Source organism: Dromiciops gliroides, chromosome 4 (assembly GCF_019393635.1).
Source record: "Dromiciops gliroides isolate mDroGli1 chromosome 4, mDroGli1.pri, whole genome shotgun sequence".
NCBI lineage: Eukaryota > Metazoa > Chordata > Mammalia > Microbiotheria > Microbiotheriidae > Dromiciops > Dromiciops gliroides.
In genome coordinates, this window is record NC_057864.1 from 181673623 (window position 1) to 181700205 (window position 26583).

Here is a 26583-nt window from a genome sequence, read left to right on the forward strand (position 1 = left end):
AAGATATGAGAGCTCTCTGGTATTTATCAAATGAGATCTAAGGGAGTATAACAAGTGGGGAAGTATGGGATATTTGAGCACTTTTCATGTGCCCTCCATTTCTTCTTCCCTGTCCCCCCCCCCACTGATTGACTAGATGGGTTTCTCCATATAAATATTTCTTTTTCTGTTTTGAAAGATCTCTCTTTTTAAAAATGCCAAGTCCCCACCCAGAATCCACATTCCAACAAAACACCTCAGTGTTAGATCTTTTTCTCTTGAAATAGGTTCCTCTCTCAATTGCCTTCTCCCAACTACATTTGTAACAAGTACAATCAGACTATCAATGAAATGTGCTTTTTTTTTGGTGAGGCAATTGGGGCTAAGTGACTTGCCCAGGGTCACACAGCTAGTAAGTGTTAAGTGTCTGAGGCCGGATTTGAACTCAGGTCCTCCTGAATCCAGGGCCGGTGCTCTATCCACTGCACCACCTAGCTGCCCCTGACATGTGCTTGTTATGAAGATAAAGTAAATGTCTAAAACAAAGGCAAACACTTTCCCCATGACCCAAGGAGACGATTTTAAGCTCAGGTGGAGAATCTGAGCAGAGAAGGTAGATCAACATAATATGTTCTCCAGACATTTCTCAAACCTGATCCAAACAGCCATGATCCTGGATTCCTTGCCCCTTTATGATGGCCAATTCTACCCATGCTTCTACTTTATCAAGTTCCACTGCTTCTGGACTGGGATGAGCAGTTACTGGGCAAAGGGTGCCATACAGGTCCAGGTTGGCCATTTGATTAATAATTTGTTGAAACGTAGACTTGAGAAAGGAAAAAGACAAGAGTGAAAGAGAAGGAAAAGATATAAATTGATTATGTGCAGCACAAAGACTAAGAGAGAAAACAAGCATTGTAATGATGGTGGAATAGGAAAAGCATCAATCCTAGAACATGCCACTTATCTCAAACAAGTGTCAGGAGGAGGAGCCAAGTTTCTACAACTCTTATTTAGTTAATGTAAGAAGCATCTTTAGTACTATTTGAGAGTTTGTGTGTGTCAAGGTTGATGATCAGTATTAGCGAAATGATTCTACTGACTTCAGACAAAGTAAATAATTCAACAAACTATTCTAGAATATTAGTCAAATTGATCAAGCATAATTCCTGGCTTGAATTTACTTAAATAAACAAAATGCATTAAGGATCAGATTAAAAACATAACCCAATAATACATTGTCTACATGAAAAACCCCTATTGCAGAATGATACTAAGAAATTTTAATTAATAAGATCAGTGAAAATCTAGATTATAAACAAAACCATGTAAGCTCCCCCTTTATCTTAAGACACAACTTGACATTATCTTGCATTTTTTATTGCTTTGCCAACCACTTAGTCTAAAAAGGAAATATCTATTCCCCAGTCACTTCTTATGTATCCTGAAAGATGAAATTACCTCTCTGGCAAGTGAAAAACAATCAGTTATCCTCAGAGAAGGAATTCCAGTAGATATCAGGATACTTGAAGTTCATTAGTACAACTATATCATCCCTTTAGGCCAACTTTGAGACCTGCATAAAGCCCTCATCAGTCATTCTGATTGGGTGGTTGGCACTATACTTCTAACAACAGCAAAAAATCTGTTTCTGTTTTTAAGTACTGCCTAGACTCTATTGTGTTTCTTCTTCCTTTATTATCACAATTTAAAACCTTCTGCATATATAATGCAATACTTTTGTTTATATTGTGTACTGTTGGGGGGGCAATATCGGTAAATGATACTTCCTAAGAATATGGCTCACCCATTTTTGTTCCCTTGCGTGAATTTTGTTATCATTTCTAAGAGTCAAGCATGTTGGTCACTGTTTCAGGAGAATTGCATCTTGTTAGTGATACCCTTTTTAAACTCTACTAATCTGTGTGCTATCAAGTGTATGTACACTACAAGGGGAGGGCTGGAGCTTGGAGGTACACTTCTTTAGTGAAACCTAATAGTAGAGATCACAAGTCCACCATGACAATTGGCATGCACACTAGTATAAAGTAAGGAGTTTAGAAAAAGAAATGCTCTTCATAGAAATGCAGAGAGAACTCAAGAAATAAATTGTCACTAAGAAACCAGATCTCCATTTATCTGAAAATACCTGCCATTGTCCACAAAGGTATAGATTCTAGGATCATGGATATAGAACTAGAAGTACCTTGTAGAGAGAATTCAACTTCAGATCCTCTGACTCCTAGGTCAGAATTTATTGTCTTGCATCAGGATGTCCCCCTCGATCAAGTCAACCCAAATCCATTAGTATTAGTGGGAAATCAGCACAAAAGTCAGTAAGATATACTGACAGTGGATTATCACCACCATCACCATCTCCTCCTCCACCTCTTCTTCCTCCTTCTCCTCCTGCTCCTCTCCAACAGTACAAATCAGTTAGAATGGGCTTGGCAATGCCAATGATTCAAGTTTATTAGGAATCATCACAGAAGCTCTGACGATACCTGAGAATCTTTAAGAGTAAGAGTAGGGGCCAGAAGCGCAGGGAAGGGGAGTCACTGCGGTTTCCTGCTTCAACAGTACTTGAACGGAACCCGCTGCTCGATTCCAGGCCGGAGCCGCCCTTAGCCACCTCTCCACCTTCACCTCCACTAACCAACACTTCTCCATCCTACCGTTCGAGCAGCAGCCATCCGCCGCCACTGCCCCAGCCTCAGCCACAGCTGCTGCGCAGCCGCCTCCTCCCTCTGCCTCCTCGTCTAAGCCGCCTCCACCATCTCCGCTGCCATGACGACCTCGTCTCCCTCTCAGGTGCGACAGAACTACCACCAGGACTCTGAGGCCGCCATCAACCGACAGATCAACCTGGAGCTTTACGCCTCCTACGTCTACCTGTCTATGTCTTACTACTTCGACCGAGATGACGTGGCCTTGAAGAACTTTGCCAAGTATTTCCTGCACCAGTCCCACGAGGAGCGGGAGCATGCTGAGAAGCTGATGAAGCTGCAGAACCAACTCGGTGGCCGCATTTTTCTGCAGGACATCAAGAAACCAGAACGCGATGACTGGGAGAGTGGACTGAACGCAATGGAGTGTGCTCTGCACTTGGAAAAAAATGTCAATCAGTCTTTACTGGAATTGCACAAGCTGGCAACTGACAAAAATGACCCCCATTTATGTGATTTCATCAAAACCCACTACCTGGACAAACAGGTAAAGTCCATCAAACAACTGGGTGATCACATAACCAACCTGCGCAAAATGGGGGCCCCCGATTCTGGCATGGCGGAATATCTTTTTGACAAGCACACCCTTGGAGACAGTGACAACGAGAGCTAAGCCACACACCTGGCTTCCCCCACACCTGGGAACTGTGGGTGCCATTCCTCCTGTCTTTCAGTGCATGCATATTTTGGTTATCTGACCTTTTCATAATCTGTACCAAAAAACTACCACCATTTACATCCCAATAAAGTGACTTGGTACTGATAAAAAAAAAAAAAAAGAGTAAGAGTAGGGGGGCAGTTAGGTGTCGCAGTGGATAGAGCATCGGCCCTGGAATCAGGAGTACCTGAGTTCAAATCCGGCCTCAGACACTTAACACTTACTAGTTGTGTGACCCTGGGCAAGTCTCTTAACCCCAAATGCCTCACTAAAAAAAAGAGTAAGAGTAGGAAAGACAATATGAGCCGTATAAAGGAACTGGAAACAATATTAGAAGCAAGAAAAATGTAAGTTTCAAGGACAAAAGCTTGAGCAGTTTGCAGACTTGATACAACTATTAGAAGATAAGTATGAAAGCATGATTGCTATAAGACTTGTTGGACACCTTTCTGTAAAGGTTAGAATTGGAGCAACAGGTGGTTCCTTCCATCAGTAGACAGAGTGGCTAAGCAGTATTTTTTTTGGTAGGAGGGGAAAGGTGAGGTCAGGGAATGAGCTGGCAAAGGAATCCAATACTGGGAGAGCCATGGAAGATCTTTAATTTGGCTAGCAGTAGCAACACAATGGCTATAATACCTTTTAGCATTTCAATTATGTGAAGCTGATTCCTCACCTGTAAACTGGTCAAAATATGATGGCTCCAAAGATAAGTGGACGATAATAATTTCATTATATATCACGTAAATGCCAGGACCATAAACAGTGGGATGAAAGCAGTTCAGTTGGCAACAAGTAATACACTGGGTAGTTCTCAGTATTACTAGAAAAAGTAAGTCATCGGATAACAAATTGGTCAATAATAGGAAGGTTGGCAGTGGCTGGACAAATAATAGGTGGGGTGGCAGCATGTTGTTTGACAACAGACTGATTGGCAGCATGTGGACTAGCAGCAAGATGGTTGGCAACAGGCTGGAGCCACAAGTAGAGGGTTGGCAGCAGCTAGACACTCAGCAGGATGGCTGATGGCAAGGTTGCCAGCAGCTAGGCCCATAGCATGCTGGCTTACAACATGTGGTTCTGCAACAAACTGTCCTGCAGCACACTGGCTGGTAACAACTAGACACACAGCAGCTGGGTCTACAACAGGTTGTTTGGCTGCAGACTGTCTTGCAGCATATTGGCTGGGAGCAGGTGGGAGCACAGCAGCAGGAGCTGACCATGGTCTTGATTGAGTAGTTTTCTATTGATTTGCAGTGGAAAGTTTCTGAGAGTCCGGAAATCCCTCCTTGTCCAGGGCTTTTTATACATATCCTCACTAGTTGAATTTGAGCAGGGTCTTTCCTTGTTCTTGTTTATACCATGTTCTTTGGTAACAAGGAATTGTCCAGACTAATGGCTGTTAATTCCATGTTATTATGAATCTTATTAGAATAAATAATTTGGTTGGTTCCTCTCCTTGGACTCACCCAATCCAATCTTTCCTCAATCATTACGAAGTCTGTCTTCAAAGATGTTCATTATTATCATAGAGCCACACGTCATTTAAAATTAATAGGCCCATCACATGACAATTTGTTCACATCAAGAGGGAAGTCATCTTAGAAAGAGTCTAGGGGCAGCTGGGTGGTGCAGTGGATAGAGCACCGGCCCTGGAGTCGGGAGTGCCTGAGTTAGGGTCTGGTCTCAGACACTTAACACTTACTAGCTGTGTGACCCTGGGCAAGTCGCTTAACCCCAATAGCCTCACTTAAAAAAAAGAGTCTAATCCAGCCTCCTCACTTTACAGATGAGGAAACTGAGACCCATAGAGGCTAAGTGGCTTAGACAAAGTCACATAGGTATTAAGTAGCACAAATAAAATTTAAAACTAGATCCTCTAACTCCCCAAACTGCTTTTTCATTCTTTTCTGGTTTATTCTCCCCACATATTTTCTTTTTCTTTTGTTATATTGCTTCACATTAAACCAGGACGTCAGCAACAACAAGCTTGTGAAATTAATCCTGGAGCTGAGTGTACCTGAAAGAACTTAGCATTCCAAATCACAAAATCGAGATTCATGTTGAAGCTGAGTCCCCGATTTTACTGGATAGCCTTGAACAAACCACTTCACCTCTCTAAATGTTCACTTCCTTATCTCTCATCTGAGTACCCAGTTTATAATATTGTTGTCAGCATTTAATAATTATCTAAACTGCAGTGTATTTTATAAAAAATATGGAATTGTTATTGTTCTGAGTTTAAACTTTGCACACACAAAAACACCTGTTCAAAGACAGACTGCATGCCTTTCATTGCTAAATGCATTAAGGTAGAAGTCAAACCTCACATTTCCTATGGTATGTGAAGGAGAAGAATCTATGGTGCTGAAGGGGGGCGGGGTTACTGTCAGAACAATAGGGATGGCTACATTTGAAGAACAAGCCCAAAGCTACGTGTGTTCATGCCTCATACTGGGACATAGTCATCCAGTCACTTCAAGGAGACATTAACAACTGTCATGGCTTTGTTCATGCAGCTGTGGTCATGATTGCAGGAGGGCTCTACCTCCTGGTGCAGAAGAGCACCAACTGCTGAATGTAGTAGGAATGGGCCCTAAAAGAGCCAGTTGTGATACAACTCTGATGAGTTTCATCTACTCCACCCCTCATCACCAATTTTCTGGGAACTTCATATGTAGGGACACAAGCTAGGAATCTTTAGGCAGAAAACTGTTTTAATTATTCTGTTGGATCAAATATTCTTTTTCTTTTTTGGGTGGGGCAATGAGGGTTAAGTGACTTGCCCAGGGTCACACAGCTAGTAAGTGTCAAGTGTCTGAGACCAGATTTGAACTCAGGTCCTCCTGAATCCAGGGCTGGTGCTTTATCCACTGCATCACCTAGCTGCCCCTGGACCAAATAGTCTTCATAAAGTTGTACAATAGCTGGACCTGACATAGGTTGACTGACAGCAGGGTTAGTAAGAGCTAGACACGTAGCCAGGAGACTTTCCATGGGGTTTTGTTCTTCAGCAGGTTGTCTGAAAGCAAGGTTGGCTACTCAACAAGGTGATCAATAAGAAAATCTTTTACAGTGTAATGAGAATCATCATCATCATCCTATCTGGCACTTTTGTAGTACTTTAACGTCTGGAAAGGGCTTTATGTGTTTTCATTTTATGTATTTCATTTTGATCCTTACAACAATCTTGGAAGGTAAATGATATTATCCTGATTTTCCAAAGAAGGAAGATGAGACACAGAGAGGTTAAGCAGGATTTGAACTCGTCTTACTGATTCCAAGTCCAGCACTCTTGCACTGTACCACTTTGCTGCTTCTAAAGAGAAAAAGGATTGTGATAGCAATTTAGAATTCAGTATATTACATTGGTTGACAGTAATTGGATATAGAGTGTCAGGACATGGGGGGAAAGCTAGGGTTTTTTCCTACCTAACTATTGATAGTACAATTATCAGACTGACAAGTGATGGACCATCTTGAATCACGATGATTGCTGATTTGATGAAAATGATGAAAGTCTTTAAAGAGAAGGAAGACAAAGTGAATGTTCCTCATGGAGAAATCAGCTAAATCATTAATCCTAATAAGATCCATCATCACTCTTAGTCAATAACTCCCATTCCAGACAGTTCTTGTGACTATGAAATATGATATGAACAATAAAAAGGAAAGTTGGGTCACATCTGATTCATGAGATAAAAGGCAAGGAGAACTTCTCAGACTTTGGTAAACTCTCTTCTGTAACCCAACAGAAGCCTCCATAACCAAGACCATGGTCATCTCCTGCTGCTCTGCTCCTAGCTGTTACCACTCAACATGCTGCAAGATAGTGAGCTGTCAAAAAACTCATTATAGGCCCAGCTGTTGCCAGCCCTGAACTCACCCTATATGTTTTGTGCCCAGCTTCTGCTAGCCTCCTTACTGTTGATGTTGGCTTTGTGCAACACCTTGTGTTTCTAGTTGCTTTGGACCACCTTCCTTCCACACCTTTTGTTGCCAATCAGCTTGATATCATCCAACTCCATGTCCATCATCTTCCTGCTGAAAGTTCTCACAGTCCCTGGATGCTGCATTTTGCTTGGCATCACTGGAAATGATGCCAGTTTCCTTATTCTTTATCTGGTGACTAGTTTGAAGGCATCTGGCTTCTAACCAAGTAGATGCTAGAGGATCCTGGGTTTGTTTTATTGCTCCAGTTGGCCAAGTCCCTGACTTTTGATCATTCTCCTTTGACTCCTAGAGTTCCTGCTATCTACTGAGCTGTCTGCTCATAAAGGATATTCCCTGTATTCCACATTATTATTTGCATCCAGACAACAAATCAGCCTGGCAACAGACAATTGGGGTTATTCCTTTGTATGAACAACACTAATTTTGTCCTAATAAGTGCTCTTTTCCTAATCTTTATGATTTCTCAAAGTAATTTTCTTCTAATATTGTTCTGTAGTTTTGTCATTGTTTTTTTATTCTCTTTCCTACTTCGATTGCTTCCATCTGTTGACCAAGAAACAAAAGGGCTTTAATTTTATCTCTATAAAATCTCATTTTATTGGATTCAATCCTTTGTTTGAGCCTATTACATTCTGTCTGGTCCTGATTCTATAAATCACATCTCTGCCTAGGAGGAATAGGCAGTGGAGCCCTTTGAAACCCCTCTAGAATACTTCCTGTGGGTGGAGACAATCCAAAAAGAATTGGAATTAAGACATGGATACTTCTGCCTTATGCAGAGACAATCAAGTGCAAGGAATATACCCTTTTCGAGCTCTCCCTATGAACAAGAAACTCAACTCTCCTCTTCTTCTCTCCATTCCTCTGATAATGAATCTATGAATTCCTAAGTATAAGCAACACCCTTCAAAACCCACTTCCTATTATCTCATCCACATTTAATTTAACTTTCCTCTTGGGTTTTGGAAAGAGACCATCATTGGTGGAGCTGTGAATTGATAAAACTATTTTGGAAAGCAATTTGGAATTGTGAGAAAAAAGTCAATAAAATGTCTATCCCTCTTAATTCAGATTCCATTTCAAGAAAGGCCCCCCAAACACCCTAATACATACATACATACATATATTTTTTTTGCAGGGCAATGAGGGTTAAATGATTTGCCCAGGGTCACACAGTAAGTGTCAAGTGTCTGAGGCCAGATTTGAACTCAGGTCCTCTTGAATCCAGAGCCAGTGCTTTATCCACTGCATCACGTAGCTGCCCCCCAAACCTTTATTTTGAGGGGTGTGGTGGGTCAATGAGGATTAAATGACTTGCCCAGGGTCATACAGCTAGTAAGTGCCAAGTGTCTAAGGCTGGATTTGAATTCAGGTATTCCTGAATCCAGGGCTGGTGCTTTATCCACTGTGCCACCTAGCTGCCCAATTTTACTTGACTTTTAACTCCTTAAAGTGGCTGCACTTTCCCAAGATTTAGGGGGTCCCAGATGGTGATTTAAGGAGGGGCAGGTTCTTCACTCAACTGGCCTGTTCCCTGGTCTGTAGATAATCCCAGGCCAACTTGCTAATCAACCAGACAGCAAAACTTTGTGTGCTGTGGTTGTCAGCTCTGATGAGCCTGTGCCCTTCCCCCATCTGGGCCACTGCTACTCAAGTCTACCTCCTGGTTCCCAGCAGGGGTGTAAAGCCCATGTTCTGCTTCCGCACCAGCAGAGATGCCTGTAATTTCCCCCCTGCTAAGGGCTCAGCCCTCTCACCAGACTGTGAACTTAGTTCCAGATGACACTGGCACTGTTGCTGATTCAGAGACTCTGGGGGTCTATTTCTCTGGGGAGGCCTTCTTCGGATTGGATCTGTATCAGTATGACTGTGGGGTTGGGCTCCACTCCTGTCTCAGCACAGCAGCTCCTTCCTTCCGACCTTCCAAGCCATCCTTGGTTGGAAAATGATCTCAGCACATTCTTCTGTGGATTTTGCTGCTCCAGGAATTATCCTATGTCATTATTTGGAGGTTTTTTGGAGTGATCATGTTGTGAGTTCGAGATCTCACTGCCTTTCCTCTGCCATTTCAGGCATTCTTTATGAAAAGATCTGAGCCAGCTTGTTTGATGAGAAGATCAGAAGATTTCAGGGTCCAGCACCCCCTTTATGGTTGTCAAAACTGTGATGAGTAAAATTATATGACTGCCTTATGTCTGTCCCAAGTTTAGGGAAAATTCGTTGGCATTTCTGATATATTTGTGTGAGAATTAGATCTCTACCATGAGGAAAAAGCATGTGACTTGGTGTCTTCATTTGTGTGAGAATCAGAGCTCTATCCTGAGGAGAAAGCATGTGACTTGCATCCTCATGTGACTTGGTGTCTGGAAGTTATGTCTATAGATCCTCCTGTAGTCATGCCAATCAAAGCTACCAGCCAATTAGCTTGGAGCTGTGTGTGTGGACAGCCCTGTTTCCTGTTTCACAGAGGGCTTCTGCGAGAAGTAGTGGAGAATAGCTCGCTTTTCAGTGGAAATTGACTTGTGGTGGCAGAGAACTTACACGTGGCCTGTTAGGGAAAGGCAAGGTTTTATTTCTGGCTATCCCAAATAGATCTAAGCTAAGAAATCTGTTCTCAATCTCTGTCTCTTCACTAACTTCTAATACACTTTAATAAATACTAAAAAACCCAAACTCTTGCTGAATTGATAAGTAAATCTTAGCTAGTTTTTAAACATCACAGTTGTTACTCATAAATTAGAAGCTTTAGCACCAGTTTTGGGCATTAAGCATTTATTAAAGCAAACCAAACATTAGTAAAGAGAGAACAGTTGGTTCAGAAAGTTAAGAAGCCAATCTGGCCTAGAGAAGAGATCAGAGCTCAGCCTGGCCTCCTTCCTTCTCCAAGTCTCACACCACAAGCCCTGTTGCCAATTTTTTATTTTTTTCTGAGCAATGGGGGGTTAAGGAACTTGTCCAGGGTCACACAGCTAGTAAGTGTCAAGTGTCTGAGGCCAGCTTTGAACTCAGGTCCTCTTGAATACAGGGCTGGTGTCTTATCCACTGTCCCACCTAGAAGCCCCACTGTTGCCAAATTCTTATGGAAGGTCAACTGGCTTTTTGTCGAGCTGTTGCCAAACTTGCTATCATCCACCATCTGATAAATCCAGCTATTGTACCTCTTTCTGAAGGACATTTGGTCCAGACTGACTTTCTACCTAAAGATTCTAAGTTTGTTTGCCTACATGTAAATTACCCCCAAAATGGTGGTCGTAATTGAGGTGGATGACAACTATGATGACCAGATGCATTACACTGGCTCTTCTAGGTCTTATTTATACTTAGTGGACAGTTAATGTTCTCCTCTCATCCACTAATAACCTCTTGCCACATGTACAGTGGGAAATTGACAGAGCCCTGGCAGTGGTTGATACTTATCTGGGCAGAGTCTCAACCCTCTCAGTGACTGGTTGACTGAGAATGCCCCAGTATCAGATACAAGCTTATTTAATCTTGTTCTTATACTTAATAGGTTGTCATCCTTAAAGTATTGACATTATGGCCCAGGCATGCTGTAGGTACACAGTGTGCTGGTTCTTTTCCTTCACACCCAGTAAGAAAAGTGAGGGTTGATTTCTAAACTAATCCAATTGAAATAAAATTGCCAGGAAGTGAGATGTGATCTGGCTTTGAGTAGAGACTATTTTTGTGTGTAAAGTTGAACAATAATACTAATGTAATATTTTTTCACAAAACAAATTTCTATTTCCATGGTTAAATGATTAGATGTTGAGAGAAATTTCTTAAAACCTAAAAAACAGGTATTATTATTCCCAAGTTGTAGGTAAGAAAATGGGTTTTTACCGATGTCATGTGACTTGTTCAAAATCATTCAGTGATTAAGTGACTCAGATGATTTTGTGACTTCAAATTCAGAGTTCTCTTGACTACATTCAACTACAGGCTCAAAATCACAAGCTTATTGTTTTTAAGATCATGTTTTGGAATGAGCAATCTAAAAATAGGGATAGAAAAAGAGCTGTGGAGAGAGTGAACCATCATAGTGAAATGAGAATGTCATAAATTTTTGAGTCGGATGTCCTGATTTCTTGTTCTTGCCCTGTTTACCAGCTGTATGCCTTTGGTGAAATCACTGAATCTCTGTCTTTCCTCGGCTTTATAACATGAAGAGTTTGCTTTATCCTCTAAGGTTACTTCCCTCTTAAAATGATTAAATTACCATATGATGGACCTGTGTTGAATTATAGAAATAGATGCTTTCATGATAATGATGAACATCTTTGAACATGGACTTTAACTCTTGAGGAAAGACTGGATTAGATGAGCCCAAATGGAAGAACCAAAAAGTCACTTATTCTAATGAGATTCATACTGACTTAGTCAACAGTGACTAGTATGGACAACTTCTTGTCTTGGACAAATACTATGGCAGAAACAATAACAAGGAAGGACCATGTCCTTTGACCCATCCTCAGCTAGTGAGAATATGTATAAAAAGCCCTAGAGAGAGGGAGAGCTTTTCAGAATCTGAGCACCTTTCTGCTACAACTCAACAGAAACTTCCATAACCGCAACCATGGTAGGCCCCTGCTGTTGTGCTCTCACTTGCTGCCAGCCAACATGCTGCAGAACAGTTTGTTGCAAAACAACTTGTTGCAAGCCCACCTGTTGTGTGCCTAGCAGTTGCCAACCTTGCTGTTATCCAACCTGCTGTTTGTCCAGCTGCTGTGCATCTTGCTGCCAGCCAACATGCTTTAGGGCAACTTGTTGTAATCCAACTTGCTCTGTGTCTAGCTGCTTCCAACCCACCAGCTGTTCCTCCATCTGTTGCCAACCTTCTTGTTGTCAGCCCACCTGCTGCCGGACAACCTGTTGCCACCCCACTTACTGTGTGTCCAGATGCTGCCATCCTATCTGCTGTGAAACCACTTGCTGCAGAACCACCTGCTGCTGTCCAACTGCTTGTGTTTCTAGCTGCTGCCAACCTTCCTGCTGCTGACTGACTTGCTGTCCAACAATCTGCCATGTTTCTAGTTCCTGCTTATAATCCTCTTTCCTGAAACCTTCTTTCCAAACTACAATCATTCTCTTGCTCATGGTTTTGGCATCTGTTTGATGGACTAATATTGACACCTACTACTTACCTTTTGGATCATCATCTTTTGACTAGTTTTCAGATTAGCAATAAACTTCACACTGCCTAACTGCTGAAGAATATTGTTATCATTTTATTACTGCTGTTGAGCAAGTCAAAATGTTTCTTTGTAATAATTCCTTTGCCAGTTAATTCCCTTCCCTCTCCCATCCCAAATACTCTTTTAGCTACTTTGTTCATTCATGGAAAGATCCACAATGAGCCAGTTCTATTCCTTCAAATAACCCTTGTAGCAAATATGTTCTCATATTTATGGCCTGTGAACTGGATCTAAAATCACCTAACTGCTAAAGCTTTAATCATTGTAACTTTCCACTTTTTAATTATTCTTACATTGTCTTTTCTACTCTTATTCTTAAATGTTCTCATGATCATCAGGGCTTTTGTGTTTATCTCTTAATAAACTTAATTTATGTAATCAAGTTTGTTCTTGATTTATACCATATTTTTGCTGCTGCTGCTAATATATTGTCAGCAGATCTTCTACACCTCTGTATTGATTTCTTACTAATAGTAGTAGATTTAGGTTCATCTGAAGGTGGCATCCTGATGAAATAGAATGAATACTGACCTTGGAATCAGAGGACCTGGGTTTGAATTTTCCTTTATAAGGTCCCTTTTAGTTCTAAATCTGTGATCTTATGATCTACACCTTTGTGTCCAATAGCAGCTATTTGCAAACCATCTAAATGGATTATACTATGAATTATATATACATATATTGAATTATATTTTATGCTATTAATACTAGTGTGTGCACCATTTCTCATGGAAGATTCATAACTGCTGCTATCTGGCTCCACTAAGGAAATAATTTCCCTCAACCCTCCATCACCTCAGCCAACTTCAGTAGAGGGAAAATATTTGATACCATATAGATTATAAAACTCAACAATGGTGGCACTAGTAATAAACAACTATGCAGGGACAGAAACCAAGTATTTAGTGAGGACCAGCACTTCTAGTATGAGGGCTTATTGGGTCCTTATCAGGGTTATTCATCCACCTTTGGTGTCCACTTTTCACCCAACTTTCCTTTGTAACTCCAAGAAGTTGTAGCATTTATAGCCACTGCATCCTTGTAAAACTATTCCTGCAGACCGGCTAAATCAGTTTGGGGGTAACAAATAGGCTTTAGACCCAGTGGTGTGTTAGTGGGACATCCACTCCTAATATGTTAAGACTTCCCTGGGCACCATGGGTGGACGAGAACAATTTGTTCCAATGGCCATGAAAACAGCTGAACCAGGTACTGTGTTTAGAGCTTGGTCAGATATCAAAGTTCCCAAGGTTGTCTACCACATCTCAGGCCATTGCTAGTCATCTTGATATCTTGCCACTGGAATTTGTTGACTCTGGAGGAGAAACTGAGGCTGATGACTTTGTACACTTTAATCAAATTCATGTGCAAGTCAAGACATCACTCATCATTCACTATTTTATCATGATGTCATTGATCCTCTTGGAAAATGAAGGATGAACAACAAACAGAAACTCCATAGGAAATGCCAAGGAATCTTACACAAGGGAAATAAATAGGTTGCCTTGGAAACAGCTCTAAGAAATGAATCATTTCCATTTGTTGTCATCACTATATTAGGACTCAATAATGTTTTACATATATAACCTATATATGATTGTTTGCAGCCTCAGGGAGGGGAGAGAAGACAGAGGGAAAGAGGGATAAAAATTGGAACCCAAAACTATAAATAAAATGTTTATTAAAATTTTATTTATTTAAAATTTTAAAAAGAGTATCAAAAATTGACTTTTATGTAATTAAATTTTCAAACTTTGAAAATGAGGAAACAAAGACAGTTCAGAGCTTTAGGCTGAGGCTTGAGAGAAAGAAAAATAGGAAGGTTTTCTTTTTTTCTTGGGAGTATACTGCCAACTACCTGTTCAAAAGAAGCAAATAGATGGTGAATTCTTGATCCAAATCACTATGTTTGTTAAAGAATGATGACTTTGTTTGAATGGGCCATTTTAATTATTTTGCCTTCAACTGAAGTTCCCTCTGTTTCAATAGTAGCATATTTTTGCCTTTCTACTTGTCAATTTTGTCTTTTAGGAGGTATGGGGAGTGGTTGTGGAGCTGAGCAATATGGAATAATAATGAGGACATGCTTGGTGAAGTAGTAGCAGGAACTTAGGAATGTAGTGACAATGCCAACTTTGATTTTAAGCTAAATAAATAAAAGAAAGCCAAGTATATTTTGATTTGTACCCTAGAATTGGGTACAAGTCTCTTGAAGACGGTGAAAGATAAGAGTGCAAAAGGGGGCTTGAAGATTAACATAAAAACAACAACAACTAGGATCTTGGCAATTGGTCCTATCATTTCCTTGAAAATTGAGGGAGAAGAAATGGAAGCAGTGTAAGATTTTTTTTTTTGCGGGGCAATGGGGGTTAAGTGACTTGCCCAGGGTCACACAGCCAGTAACTGTCAAGTATCTGAGGCTGGATTTGAACTCAGGAACTCCTGAATCCAGGGCTGGTGCTTTATCCACTGTACCACCTAGCCACCCCCACCAGTGTAAGATTTTTTATTCTTGGATTTAAAGATGACTACAGATGATGAATGCAGCCATGAATTTACATTTGCTCCTTGCAAAGAAAGCTATGACAAATCTAGTCAGCATACTAAGAAGTATAGACATCACCTTGCCAACAAAAGTCCAGGTTGTCAAAGCTATGTTTTTTCACCCAGTAGTAGGATTATGTGAGAGTAGGATTATGAAGAAAGCTGAGTGACACAGAACAGATGCTTTTGAATAATGTTGCTGGAAATTACTCTTAAGAGTTCCCTGGGGGGCAGCTAGGTGGCACAGTGGATAGAGCACTGGCCCTGGATTCAGGAGGACCTGAGTTAAAATCCAGCCCCAAACACTTGACACTTACTAGCTGTGTGACCCTGGGCAAGTCACTTAACCCCAATTGCCTCACCCCCCCCCCCAAAAAAAAAGTTCCCTGGACAGCAAGGTGATCAGATCAGTCAATACTTAAAGAAATTAATTCAGGATATTCATTGGAAGGGCAAATACTGAAGCTGAAGATTAAATACTTTGGCCACATAATGAGAAGATGCGACTCATTGGAAAATACTGATATTGGGAAAGATTGAAGGCAAAAAGACAAGGGGACAACAGAGGGTGAGATGGAAAGATAGTGTAATGGAACACGAACATGGACAGACTTTGAGGGATAGTGAAGGAGAGAAGAACTTGGTGTGCTATGGTCCATGAGTCAGACACAACTGAATCACTGAATTCAATAAAAATATTGGGTAATTTTAGTCCATCTCCTCAAATGAAATTTCTTAGTGATTCTGCAATAGTTGTGTTCCTTATAATTAAAATTTTGTTGGTTTGTATTTTTAATCTATTTATTGACCCTTTCTGTAAGGGAATTCAATTTTTGTATGTTGAACATTATAATAATAATTTAATTTAACAAATTCACTACTGTATTTTGTTAATTTTCTTATTTTCCTCAAAGGCAATATGATCCTTCTTATTCATTTTATCATTCACAATTACTCATAGAGCTATAATGCTGTGAGATTTAAAATTGGATATACGAGCATTAAACTCCCCTTTTAACTTTTCCCATATATTTATCTCTATCTATCTATCTATCTATCTATCTATCTATCTATCTATCTATCTATCTATCTATCTATCTATCTAAATATCTCCCAGACCACTAAGAAAAAGAAGCCTCTGAGCTTTAATCAGTGAGGGATTAGTTTTTATTGCTTGGGAATTAATTAGAAAACAAAAGGTGATACCAATTAGGGAAATAGGAAAGTAGAAATACAAATGAATAATCTTAGATCTAAGCTTAGTCTATTTTCCTTTATAAAAGTCACAGAATCCCAAACTGCCTGCCAGACTGAGAACCAGCACACCCAAAAGCTGAACACAAAACACATGCTCTGCCACGACTAAGTTGAAAAGCCAGAGAGTGTGAACTTCCATTCCTTCCTCAGTTTTAAGCTGGCATGCTGGAAGTTTGTCACCAAAAGGGAGGTCCTTCAAAAGCCACTTTAGTAGCATGCGCTCAATTCTCAAGTGATTCAGCTAAAACTTCCATTTTTTACCACATCCCCCCTTTGTTTCATTTGAAAAATGAATGAGTTTGCTCAATGAAACAGCCAAAAATAATATCCTATGCTAAGTAATAATATGTTAATATCAATATAGAAAAAGGGAGAGAGAAAAGTTTTGTCCAGAGGGGCAGTCTGTCATGAACACGATGCTTTGACATTGGTCTTGCAGAGAGGGAGGGCCTCTGCAGAGAGTACATGTTACAGATGGCATATAATAACAGGAGATAACAAAAACTAACAAAACAAAACTGTTCATATAAAGTTTCTGAGTTCTCTTGTCTTCTTGAAGTGGTAAGATATCATCAGGAGCAAGCTGGATTCTGTTCTGGAAAGCTGGGCTCTGGACTCTGGACTCTGATCTGGAAAATTGGATTCTGGACTCTAGTCTGGAAAGCTGGATTCTCTTCTTTAATTGTTTGAATTGCTAGAGTTTTACTAAACCTTAGCATAGCATTGTCAATGATCCTATATATCAGTTCATATGAATCTTTCCAGGTTTTTCTGAAACCATCCTGTTTGTCATTTCCTATAGCACAATAATTTTCCATTACAATGATATATCACAACTTGTTTAGTCATTCCCCAATTGATGGAAATTTCTTTGATTTCCAATTTTTAGGTACCACAAAGAGTTGCTATACATATTTTTTGTGTAATTTTTTTCCTTTTCTCTTTTTCAGTTACTATTACATACATTTTTTGCAGATTTCAGTTACTATCGTTAATTGTTTCCCTCCATCTTATTCCCTTCCCCATGATATTTACTATATTTTCTATCTTCTTTCACTCTATCCCTCCTCAAAAGGGATTTGCTTCTGACTGCCCCCTCCCCCAATCTGCCCTCCCTTCTTTTACCTCTCCCTCCTTATCTCCTTCCCTTCCTACTTTCCTGCAGGGTTAGATAGATTACTCCACCCAATTGAGTGTATATGTTATTCCCTCTTTGAGCCAACTCTGATGAGATTAAGGTCTTTGAGCCAATTCTGAAGAGTGTCAGGCTCATTCACTGCTCCACTCCTCCTTCATCTCTTCCCCCACTCTATAAGCCCTTTCCTGTTTCTTTCATGTGGGGTTTCACTCCATTCTAATTCTCCCCTTCACCCTCCCCAGTGCATTCCTCTCACCCCTCAATTTTACCCTACAGATATCATCATGGGGCAGCTAGGTGACACTGTGGACAAATCATTCACCCTGGACCCAGGAGGACCTGAGCTCAAATCTGGCTTCAGACACAAGACACCCACTACATGACCCCTGGCATGTCACCCAACTCCAACCACCCCACAAAAAATGATCAAAAAAAAATAAATGTGTTACAGATATCATCCCCTCATAATTAATTCCCACCTGTGCCCTCTGTCTACATTTTTTCCTATCATCTGCCCTAATACTGAGAAAGTTCTTATGAGTTAGAAGTATCATCTTCCCATGTAGGAATATAAACAGTTCAACCTTTTAACATTCCTCATGGTTTCTTTTTCCTGTTTACCTTTATATGCTTCTCTGGGGTCTTGCATTTGAAGGTCAAATTTTCTACTCAGTCTTTTCATCATGAATACTTGAAAGTCCTTTTTTTCATTAAAGTCCCATTTTCCAATGAAAGATTATACTCAGTTTTGCTGGATAGATGATTGTTGGTTGTAATCCCAATTCCTTTGTCCTCTGGAATATAATATTCCATGCCCTATGATCCTTTAATGTAGAAGCTGCTAGATCTTGTGCTATCCTGACTATGGCTCTATAGTACTTGAATTGTTTCTTCCTGGCTGCTTGCAATATTTCTTCCTTGAATTGGGAGCTCTGGAATTTTGCTATAATATTCTTGAGAGTTTTCCTTTTGGGGATCTCTTTCAGGAGATGATCAATGAATTCTTTCAATTTCTATTTTATCTTCTGCTTCTAGAATATCAGGACAATTTCCCTGATAATTTCCTGGAAGATGATGTCTAAGCTTTTTCCTTGATCATGTTTTTCAGGTAGTCCAATTACTTTCAAATTTTCTCTCCCAGGGGACAGCTAGGTGGCACAGTGGATAAAGCACAAGCCCTGGATTCAGGACGACCTTTCCTTGCCCACTGCCCACTCAAATCCGGCCTCAAACTTACTAGCTGTGTGACCCTGGGCAAGTCACTTAACCCTCATTTCCAAGTCAAAAAAAAAAAAAAAGAAGAAGCAAGTTGTCTCTCCTGGATCTATTTTCCAGGTCAGCAGTTTTTCCAAGGAGATACTTCACATTGCCCTGTTTTTTGTTTGTTTGTTTGTTTTTTTACTCATTTGTATTTGCTTTATTGTGCCTTGATTTGTCATAAAATCATTAGCTTCTATTTTCTGAATCCTAATTTTTAAGCAATAATTTTTCTCAGAGAGATTTTGTAGCTCCTTTTACCTTTTCCATTTGGCCCATTTGGCTTTTCAAGTTGTTGACTTTTTTCATGACCCTCCTACATCACTCTCATTTCTCTTTCTGTTTTACCTCTACCTCTCTTACTTTATCTTCAAAATCCTTTTTGAGTGCCTCTATGGCCTGAGACCTATTCATATTTTTCTTGGAAGCTTTAGATATAGGGGCCCTGCCATTGCCATCCTCCTTTGAGAGTGCGCTTTGATCTTCCTTGTCACTAAAGAAACATTTCTATGGTCTTCATCTTTCTCTGTCTGCTCATCTTGCCTGTCTTTTATTTGACTTTTAACACCTTTAAGTGGGGCACTCTTTCCAGGCTATACTGTCCCAAGCTTCAGGGGGTCCCAGTTGGTATGATTTAAGTAGGGGCAGGTTCTTCACTCAACTGACCTGTTCCCTGGTCTGTAGATAACCCCAGGTCAACTTGCTAATTAACCAGACAGCAAAACTTTGTGTGCTGTGGTTGTTAGCTCCAACAAGACTGCACCCCTCCCCTACCTGGGCCACTGATGCTCAAGCTGACTTCCTGGTTCCTAGCAGTGGTGAACAATCCAAGTTCCAATTCAGTAACAGCAGAGCCCCCTGTAATTTCCCCCCTGCTAAGGGCTCAGCCCTCTCACCAGACTGTTAGCTTAGTTCCAGATGACACTGGCACTGCTGCAGATTCAGAGGCTCTTGGGGTCTCTTGCTCTGGTGAGACTTGCCTGGGCCTGAATCTGTGTCAGCATGACTGTGAGGTTGGGCTACACTTCTATCCTGGCACAGAGGCCCCTTCCTGCCAACCTTCTAAGCCATCTTTGGCTGGAAAATCATTTCAGGCTGTTCTTTTTTGTGTTTTGCTGCTCCAGGAATTGTCCTATGGTATTATTTGGAGGTTTTTTGGAGTGATTGTGTCGTTAATTCTGAGAGCTTACTGCCTTTCCTCTGCCATCTTGGCTCTGCTCCAGAAATTCCATAGTCATTTTATAAACATTTGTTAAGGTACTGTGCTTATTATTGGGAATAAAAAAGGGCAAAGGGTATCTTCCCTCAAGGAACTCAAAACCCAAGGGTGAGACAAGATCAAAACATCTGTTTATAGATACAGTTTATACAGAATAAATCGTAGATATTCAACAGAGGAAAGATGCGAGAGTTAAGGAGGATTGGGAAAGACTTCTTCTGCAACCTTTAGACATACACATTATTTAAGGGCATAAAACATAGGAATTATATTTTTTACTATTTTTAACTCTACAAGTATTATGAAACTTGAGTTCTCTTGCCCACCTGTTTAAAGTATATAGCTCTGAGCCTGACCACTTTCTCACTCCACAATTATATTCTTACTTTTTCTTCTTCATTATTTATTTGTGAGGCATGCAATCAATTTATTTTTTCCTTCAACACACACACACAGGCACCCCACTTAAGAAAAATTCAAGTTCCAAATTCTCTCCTTCTCTCTAGTCCTTTCCTTGTCCGCTGAGTAGGCAAACAATATGAAACCTGTAACATATGTGAAATCATGCAAAACACATTTCTACATTAGCAATGTCACATAAAGGCAAGAAAAATGGAAAGTGAAGGTGGATAGAAATTTTCATCGTGAGTCTTTTGGAATTTCCTTGGATCCTGGTACTGATAACAGAAGCCAAGCCTTTCACAGCTGATCAGCCTTACAATATTTATGCTACTATGCACAACGATCTCATTCTGCTCACTTCACTTTGCAATGGTTCATATATGTCTTCCAAAGTTTTTACTGAAATCATTCTACTGGTCATTTCTTTTTTTTCTTTCATAGTATTTAATTTTTTTTCTAGTTACATGTAAAGATAGTTTTCAATCACTTATCATTTCTTACAGCACAATAGTGTTCTATTATAATTATATACTATAACTTTTGTAGCCATTCCCCAATTGATGGGCATCTTTTCAATTTAGAATTCTTTGCCACCACAAAAAGAGTTGCTATAAATTCTTTTGGGATATAGAACTTCTAGCAGTATTGCTGGGTCAAAATGAATAGTTTTATAGCCCTTTGGACATAATTTCAAATTGTTTTCCAGAATGTTTGGACCAGTTCACAACTCCACTAACAGTCCATTAGTCATTTATTTTTACCTCATATGTGTTACCCTGGGCAAGTAATTTAACCCTCATTGTCCCACAAAAGCCAAAACAAAACAAAAACCAGATACAAAAACACTAGAGAGCATAGGAATAAAAAGAGTGTACCTTAAAATGATAAGCCATATTTATCTAAAACCATCAGCAAGCATTATCTGTAATGGAGATAAGCTAGAAGCCTTCCCCATACAGGATTTTAATATTTTTTTCCTGATTTGGGGACATTTCCACCTTTTATTTCTTTTTTTAAAATGATATACATTTTTCTATGTGGTTTTGGGTTCCAATTTTTATCCCTCCTTCCTTCCCCCCTCCCTGAGGTGGCAAATAATCAGATATGGGCTATACGTATAAAACATTGCTATATTAGTCATTTTGTACAAGAAGACTTGAATAAAAAGAAAAAAAAACAATGAAAGAAAGTTAAAAAATAGCATGCTTCAGTCTTTTCCATCAATATCAACTCTTTCTTTGGAGGTGGATAGTATGTTTCATCAACAGTTCTTTGGGATTGTCTTGGATCATTGTATTGTTGTGAATAGTCAAGTCATTTACAATTCATTGCTATCTGTGTACAATGTTCTTTTGGTTCTGCTCACTTTACATTGCATCATTTCATACATGCATCTCCAGGCCTTTCTGAAGTCATCCTGCTTTTCATTTTTTTATAGCACAATAATATTCCATCATCATCATATACCACAGTTTGTTTACCCATTCCCCAATTAATGGGAATTCCTTTAATTTCTAATTCTTAGCCACCACAGAAAGAGCTGATATAAATATTTTTGTGCAAATAGATCTTTTTCCCTTTTTAGGGATATCTTTGGGATATAAACCTAGCAGTGGTATTTCTGGATCAAAGGGTGTACACAATTCTAAAGCCCTTTGTGCATAGTTCCAAATTACTCTCCAGAATGGTTGGATCTTTTCACAACTCCACCAACAGTGAATTAGCGTCCCAGCTTTTCCACATCCCCTCCAACATCCAATATTTTCCATTTTTGTTATATTTGCCATTCTGATACATGTCAGGTGATAATTCAGAGTTGTTTTAATTTGCATTTCTCTGATAAATAATGATCTAGAGCATTTTTTCATATGATTAAAGATAGCTTTGATTTCTTTGTCTGAAAACTGCCCATTCATATTCTTTGACCATTTATCAATTGGGAAATGACTTGTATTTTTATAAATTTGATGCAGTTCTTTATATATTTGAGAAATGAGGCCTTTATGAGAGATATTTGTTTCAAAAATTCTTTCTCAGTTTTCTACTTCCCTTGTAATCTTGGTTACACTTTTTATTTCTTTAACTATTTTTCTTTGATTTTGATTTTTTCATTATTGAAATGGGAGTCACATTCAGAATGCTTGGTCTGGAAAATATTCATCTATTTAATACATTTGAATTTCAATATGATTTTTTTTCATTATTCTTAATCTTTGCTGTGAGATTTTCTTTCCTCCTTTTGATTTTTCTTTCACTTAGATGCTCATTTGGAAACATTTTCAGTTTCCTGATTAAAATAATTTCCAATCCTGAATATTTTAAAACCTTGTTTTATTACTTGTGTTTTCACATTTTTTGGGGCCCCATTTCCCTTGGTCACTGATAGCTTTGCTAGTGGATACAAAGGTGACCTCAGAGTCAGGAAGACCTGGCTTAAAGTTTTGACCCTGACATAAATCCAATGGTCATTCCTCAATCCTCAATCCCTTTTTCCCACTCTGAAGCTTTTGGCCACTGTTGATCTTTCCTTTTCCTCATTGACTCTCTTTGGGGATCCACTTTCTTCTGCTTCCCCTGTCTGACTGCTTCTCTCATTCTTCTTTGCTGGATCCTCATCCTCACACCCTCTGATCACAGGAGACCCACAAGGTTCTGTCTTTTTCTCTTCTCCCTCTACTCTACTACACCAGGAGATCTCTATGGCTCTCATGGCTTTTTATTACCATCTCTATGCTGACAATTCACAAATACGCCTATCTGAACCAATCCCTGTGCTGATCTCCAATTTTCAATTGCCTTTCAGACATCTCCATGTCCAGTACACATTTTAAACCCAATATCTTCAAAACTGGACTCATATTTCCTCCTAAACTCTTTCTCCTTCTGCCTTCCCTGTTACTACAGAGAGCAATACGATCCTCCTAGACTCAGGCTTACAATCTAGGAGTCCTCCTGGATTCCTCACTATCTTTTTACCACCCATACCCAAGATATTGCCAAGGCCTATTGATTTCACCTCTGTAACATGTCTGTATAAGCTCCATATCCTTCTCTGATACAGCCACCACTACAGTATAGGCCTTCATTATCTCTTGCCTGAACTATTTAAATAGCTGGCTGGTAGGTCTTCCTGTCTCAAGTCTCTCCCCACTACAATTCATCCTTTGATTCAGCCACTGAAGTGATTTTTCCAAAGTCCAGTTCAGATTGCATCACCTTCCTCTGCATCTCCCCCTCTCCTCACAAACTTTAGTGTCTCCTCCCTATTGTTACCAGGATCAAATACAAAGTCCTCCATTTGGCATTCAAAATCCATCACATTTTGACTCCTTCCTAACATTACAGTTTTTTGTACCTTCCAGTGACCCTGACCTCCTTGTTGTTCCACAAACAAGACACTCCATATCTCAGCTCCAGGTATTTTCTCTGGCTGTTCCCCCTGCCTACAATGCTCTCCTTTGTCTTTATCTACTTGCTACTCTGACTTTATTTAAGTACCAACTAAAGACCATCTTCTACAGGGACCCTCTCCTAACCCCTCTTAATTCTTTCTAGTGCCTTCCCTCTCTTCTTTCCTATTTGAGTTTTATATACTTTGTATATAATTATTTCTTTGTTGTCTCCCTCTTAGATTGTGAGCTTCTCGAGGATAGGAATTGCCTTGTGCCTTATTTTGTATCTGCCACATAGCACAATGGCTGGAACATAGTGGTCTCTTTATAAATGTTTATTCACTGACTGACAAAAAGTCAGTGTGTGATTTCTAATTTAGTAGTGTGCAATTTGGAAAAGGTATTGATTTACATTGGTGAAAGAAGTTCATTTCTTGGAACTCCTGACAACAATGAAATTAAATTGCTGACTTTGTGAGAACAAACAGACAAACTGCTCTTTCAAGACCTATCTGATATATTCATAGACTAAGGTCCAGGATAGATGTTAGAGGCTATTGAGGCCAAGCCTCTCACTTTATAGTTGAGGAACCTCAGCCACAGAGAGATTAAATAGTTTACCAAGGATGATATAGTTAGGAACCATATGAAGCAGGTTTTTAATCTGGGTTGTACTGACTCCAAGGCTAACCAACTTCTTTCTAATATTTGTGACACAGTATTTTCTTTTGAAGCATGTAAGTTGAATTCTTCTTGTATATGATTAGGATCTTAGATGACTTATCAATAGTCCCTAGGAAGTAGGGATCTATGATGTTTCGCAAAAAGTGAAGACATCAGAAAAGTTAAACTATAGCTAATTGCTCAACCAGCTGATATATTCTCTATTGGTCCCAAAAGGATAAAGAGATCAACACAAATCTATAAACCTTACTTGAAAATGAACCCAAGTGCATAGATGATCTATAGTTGAATGAATAGTATCATTTCCATTGCCACTACTTCCAGCATCACCACTACCACTACTCCCACCATTATTTGTGCTTTACAAATTGACAAGGACGAGTGAGATTATGGAAACAAAAAGAGTTTATTAGGTGACCAGCTGGGAAACCCTGCTGGTCCTAAGAGGACATTTAAGGAAGACAGAATAATCAGGAAATAGGAGAACAACAAAAGAAACAAAATATTAAAAGAAAATGAAGTTGAGTGGTTACAAGGACTATAAATTCAGGGATTGACCCTTAGGATACACTTGGTTACATCCTGACAAAAAGGGTGGCTTCTTGTTGGTCACTATTTGGTGATTTGAAAAAAAAGGTCAACACAAGGCTGTAGTCATCTGTAGCAATAAAATGGGCATTACAGTCCTATTCCAGCAGGGGACATGGAGCTGAAAGTGGTTGCCATATAATGAGATACAAGAGCACTAGCTGAAAATAGATGAAATTATATCCAGGTGTGTCCAAGACTTTCAGCATCAAGGTGGTAGAGGAATCCTGTACAGTAGGAAAGGAGTTGATAACAAAAATGTGGAATCTGAGGATGATTGACTTTAAATATAATCACTCCACATTTGGGCCAGCAAGTTGATCAATAGCAGGATGGCTGGCAGCATCTGGGCACACAGCAGGTTGGTTTATAACAAGTAGTTTTGCAGCAGACTGTTCTATAACAGGTTGGCTTGCAGCAAGGTGTGCAGCATCTAGAGCTACAGGGGGTAGGTTGGCAGCAGCTGGACTCACAGCAGGTTGGCTCACAACAGGTTGTTCTGCAGCAGACTGTCCTACAGCATGTTGGCTGACAGCAGCTGGATTCACAGCAGGATGGCTGACAGCAAGTTTGGCAGCAGTTGGGCTCACAACAGATTGGTTTACAACAAGTTGTTCTGTAGCAGACTGTCTTGTAGCATGTTGGCTGACAGCAGCTGGACTCACAGCAGGATGGCTGGCAGCAAGGTGTACAGCAGCTAGAGTCACAAGTGGTAGGTTGGCAGCAGTTGGACTCACAGCAGGTTGGTTCAAAACAAGTGTTTCTCCAACAAACTGTCCTACAGCATGTCGGCTGACAGCAGGTGGACTCACAGCAGGATGGCTGGCAGCAAGTTGTTCTGCAGCAGACTGTCTTGCAGCATGTTGGCTGGCAGCAGGCAGGAGAAAAGCAGCAGGAGCTGATCATGGTCTTGGTGGATGTGACTTCTGTTGAGTTGTAGAGAAACAATTTCCAGTAGTCTGAGAATTGTTCTGGGACTTTATATAGCTGTCCTCACTGTGTGAAATTGGCCCCATGAGCAGGATCTTTCCTTATTATTGTTTATGCCATGTTTTATGACCTCAGGATATTAACAGTAGTTTCTGACTAAGTGTCATTATGAATCTTATTAGAATCAGTGATTTGGTTGGTTCCTCTACTGGATTCATCTAGCATATTCTAAGATGATAGAAAATTTGTGCTCAAGAATCATCTTCATCATCTTGAAATCATCAACCATCATTATGCAGTGATTTCACTTGATCATCTGATGATGATACATAAGAAATTAGAAGTATGGTCTCACCTCTTTTGTTCTTACTGCTGATATAATGGTAAATTCATCTAGTTAGCTTAGCATAACAGTGAAAACTTGTTACTGATTCCAGAGCACTAAATTTGGAAGGAGAAGTCTAGGATTAAAGTTCTACATTATCCACTATCAGCTATGTGATCTTGAATTTGTCACTGATTCCCTAAACATAAATTGCCTTCTCCTCAACATGATATAGTAGTAACTTTGCTAGGTACTTTACATGGTTTTAAGAACATCTAATGAAATTATCATATATGTTTCATTATCTCTTCTCCAGATTATTCAGTAGATTTTCCAAT

The 26583-nt window shown here is 39.8% G+C and overlaps 3 protein-coding genes across 3 annotated transcripts; 2 read left to right on the forward strand and 1 right to left on the reverse strand.

The window, feature by feature from the left end:
* Nucleotides 1-2707: 2707 nt before the first annotated feature.
* On the forward strand, nucleotides 2708-3486 carry LOC122752986 (ferritin heavy chain-like). Its single transcript, XM_044000026.1, has one exon. The coding sequence runs from the start codon at nucleotides 2767-2769 to the stop codon at nucleotides 3316-3318; it is 552 nt and encodes a 183-aa protein (XP_043855961.1). The 5' UTR covers nucleotides 2708-2766; the 3' UTR covers nucleotides 3319-3486.
* Nucleotides 3487-4370: 884 nt separating this feature from the next.
* On the reverse strand, nucleotides 4371-25896 carry LOC122726715 (keratin-associated protein 4-12-like). Its single transcript, XM_043964617.1, has 3 exons — nucleotides 25434-25896; nucleotides 25325-25382; nucleotides 4371-4509 (listed from the first exon to the last, which is right to left on the reverse strand). The coding sequence occupies exons 1-3, from the start codon at nucleotides 25894-25896 to the stop codon at nucleotides 4371-4373; spliced, it is 660 nt and encodes a 219-aa protein (XP_043820552.1).
* LOC122753429 (keratin-associated protein 9-2-like) lies at nucleotides 11891-12313 on the forward strand. The gene has a single exon (XM_044000825.1). The coding sequence runs from the start codon at nucleotides 11891-11893 to the stop codon at nucleotides 12311-12313; it is 423 nt and encodes a 140-aa protein (XP_043856760.1).
* Nucleotides 25897-26583: the final 687 nt, after the last annotated feature.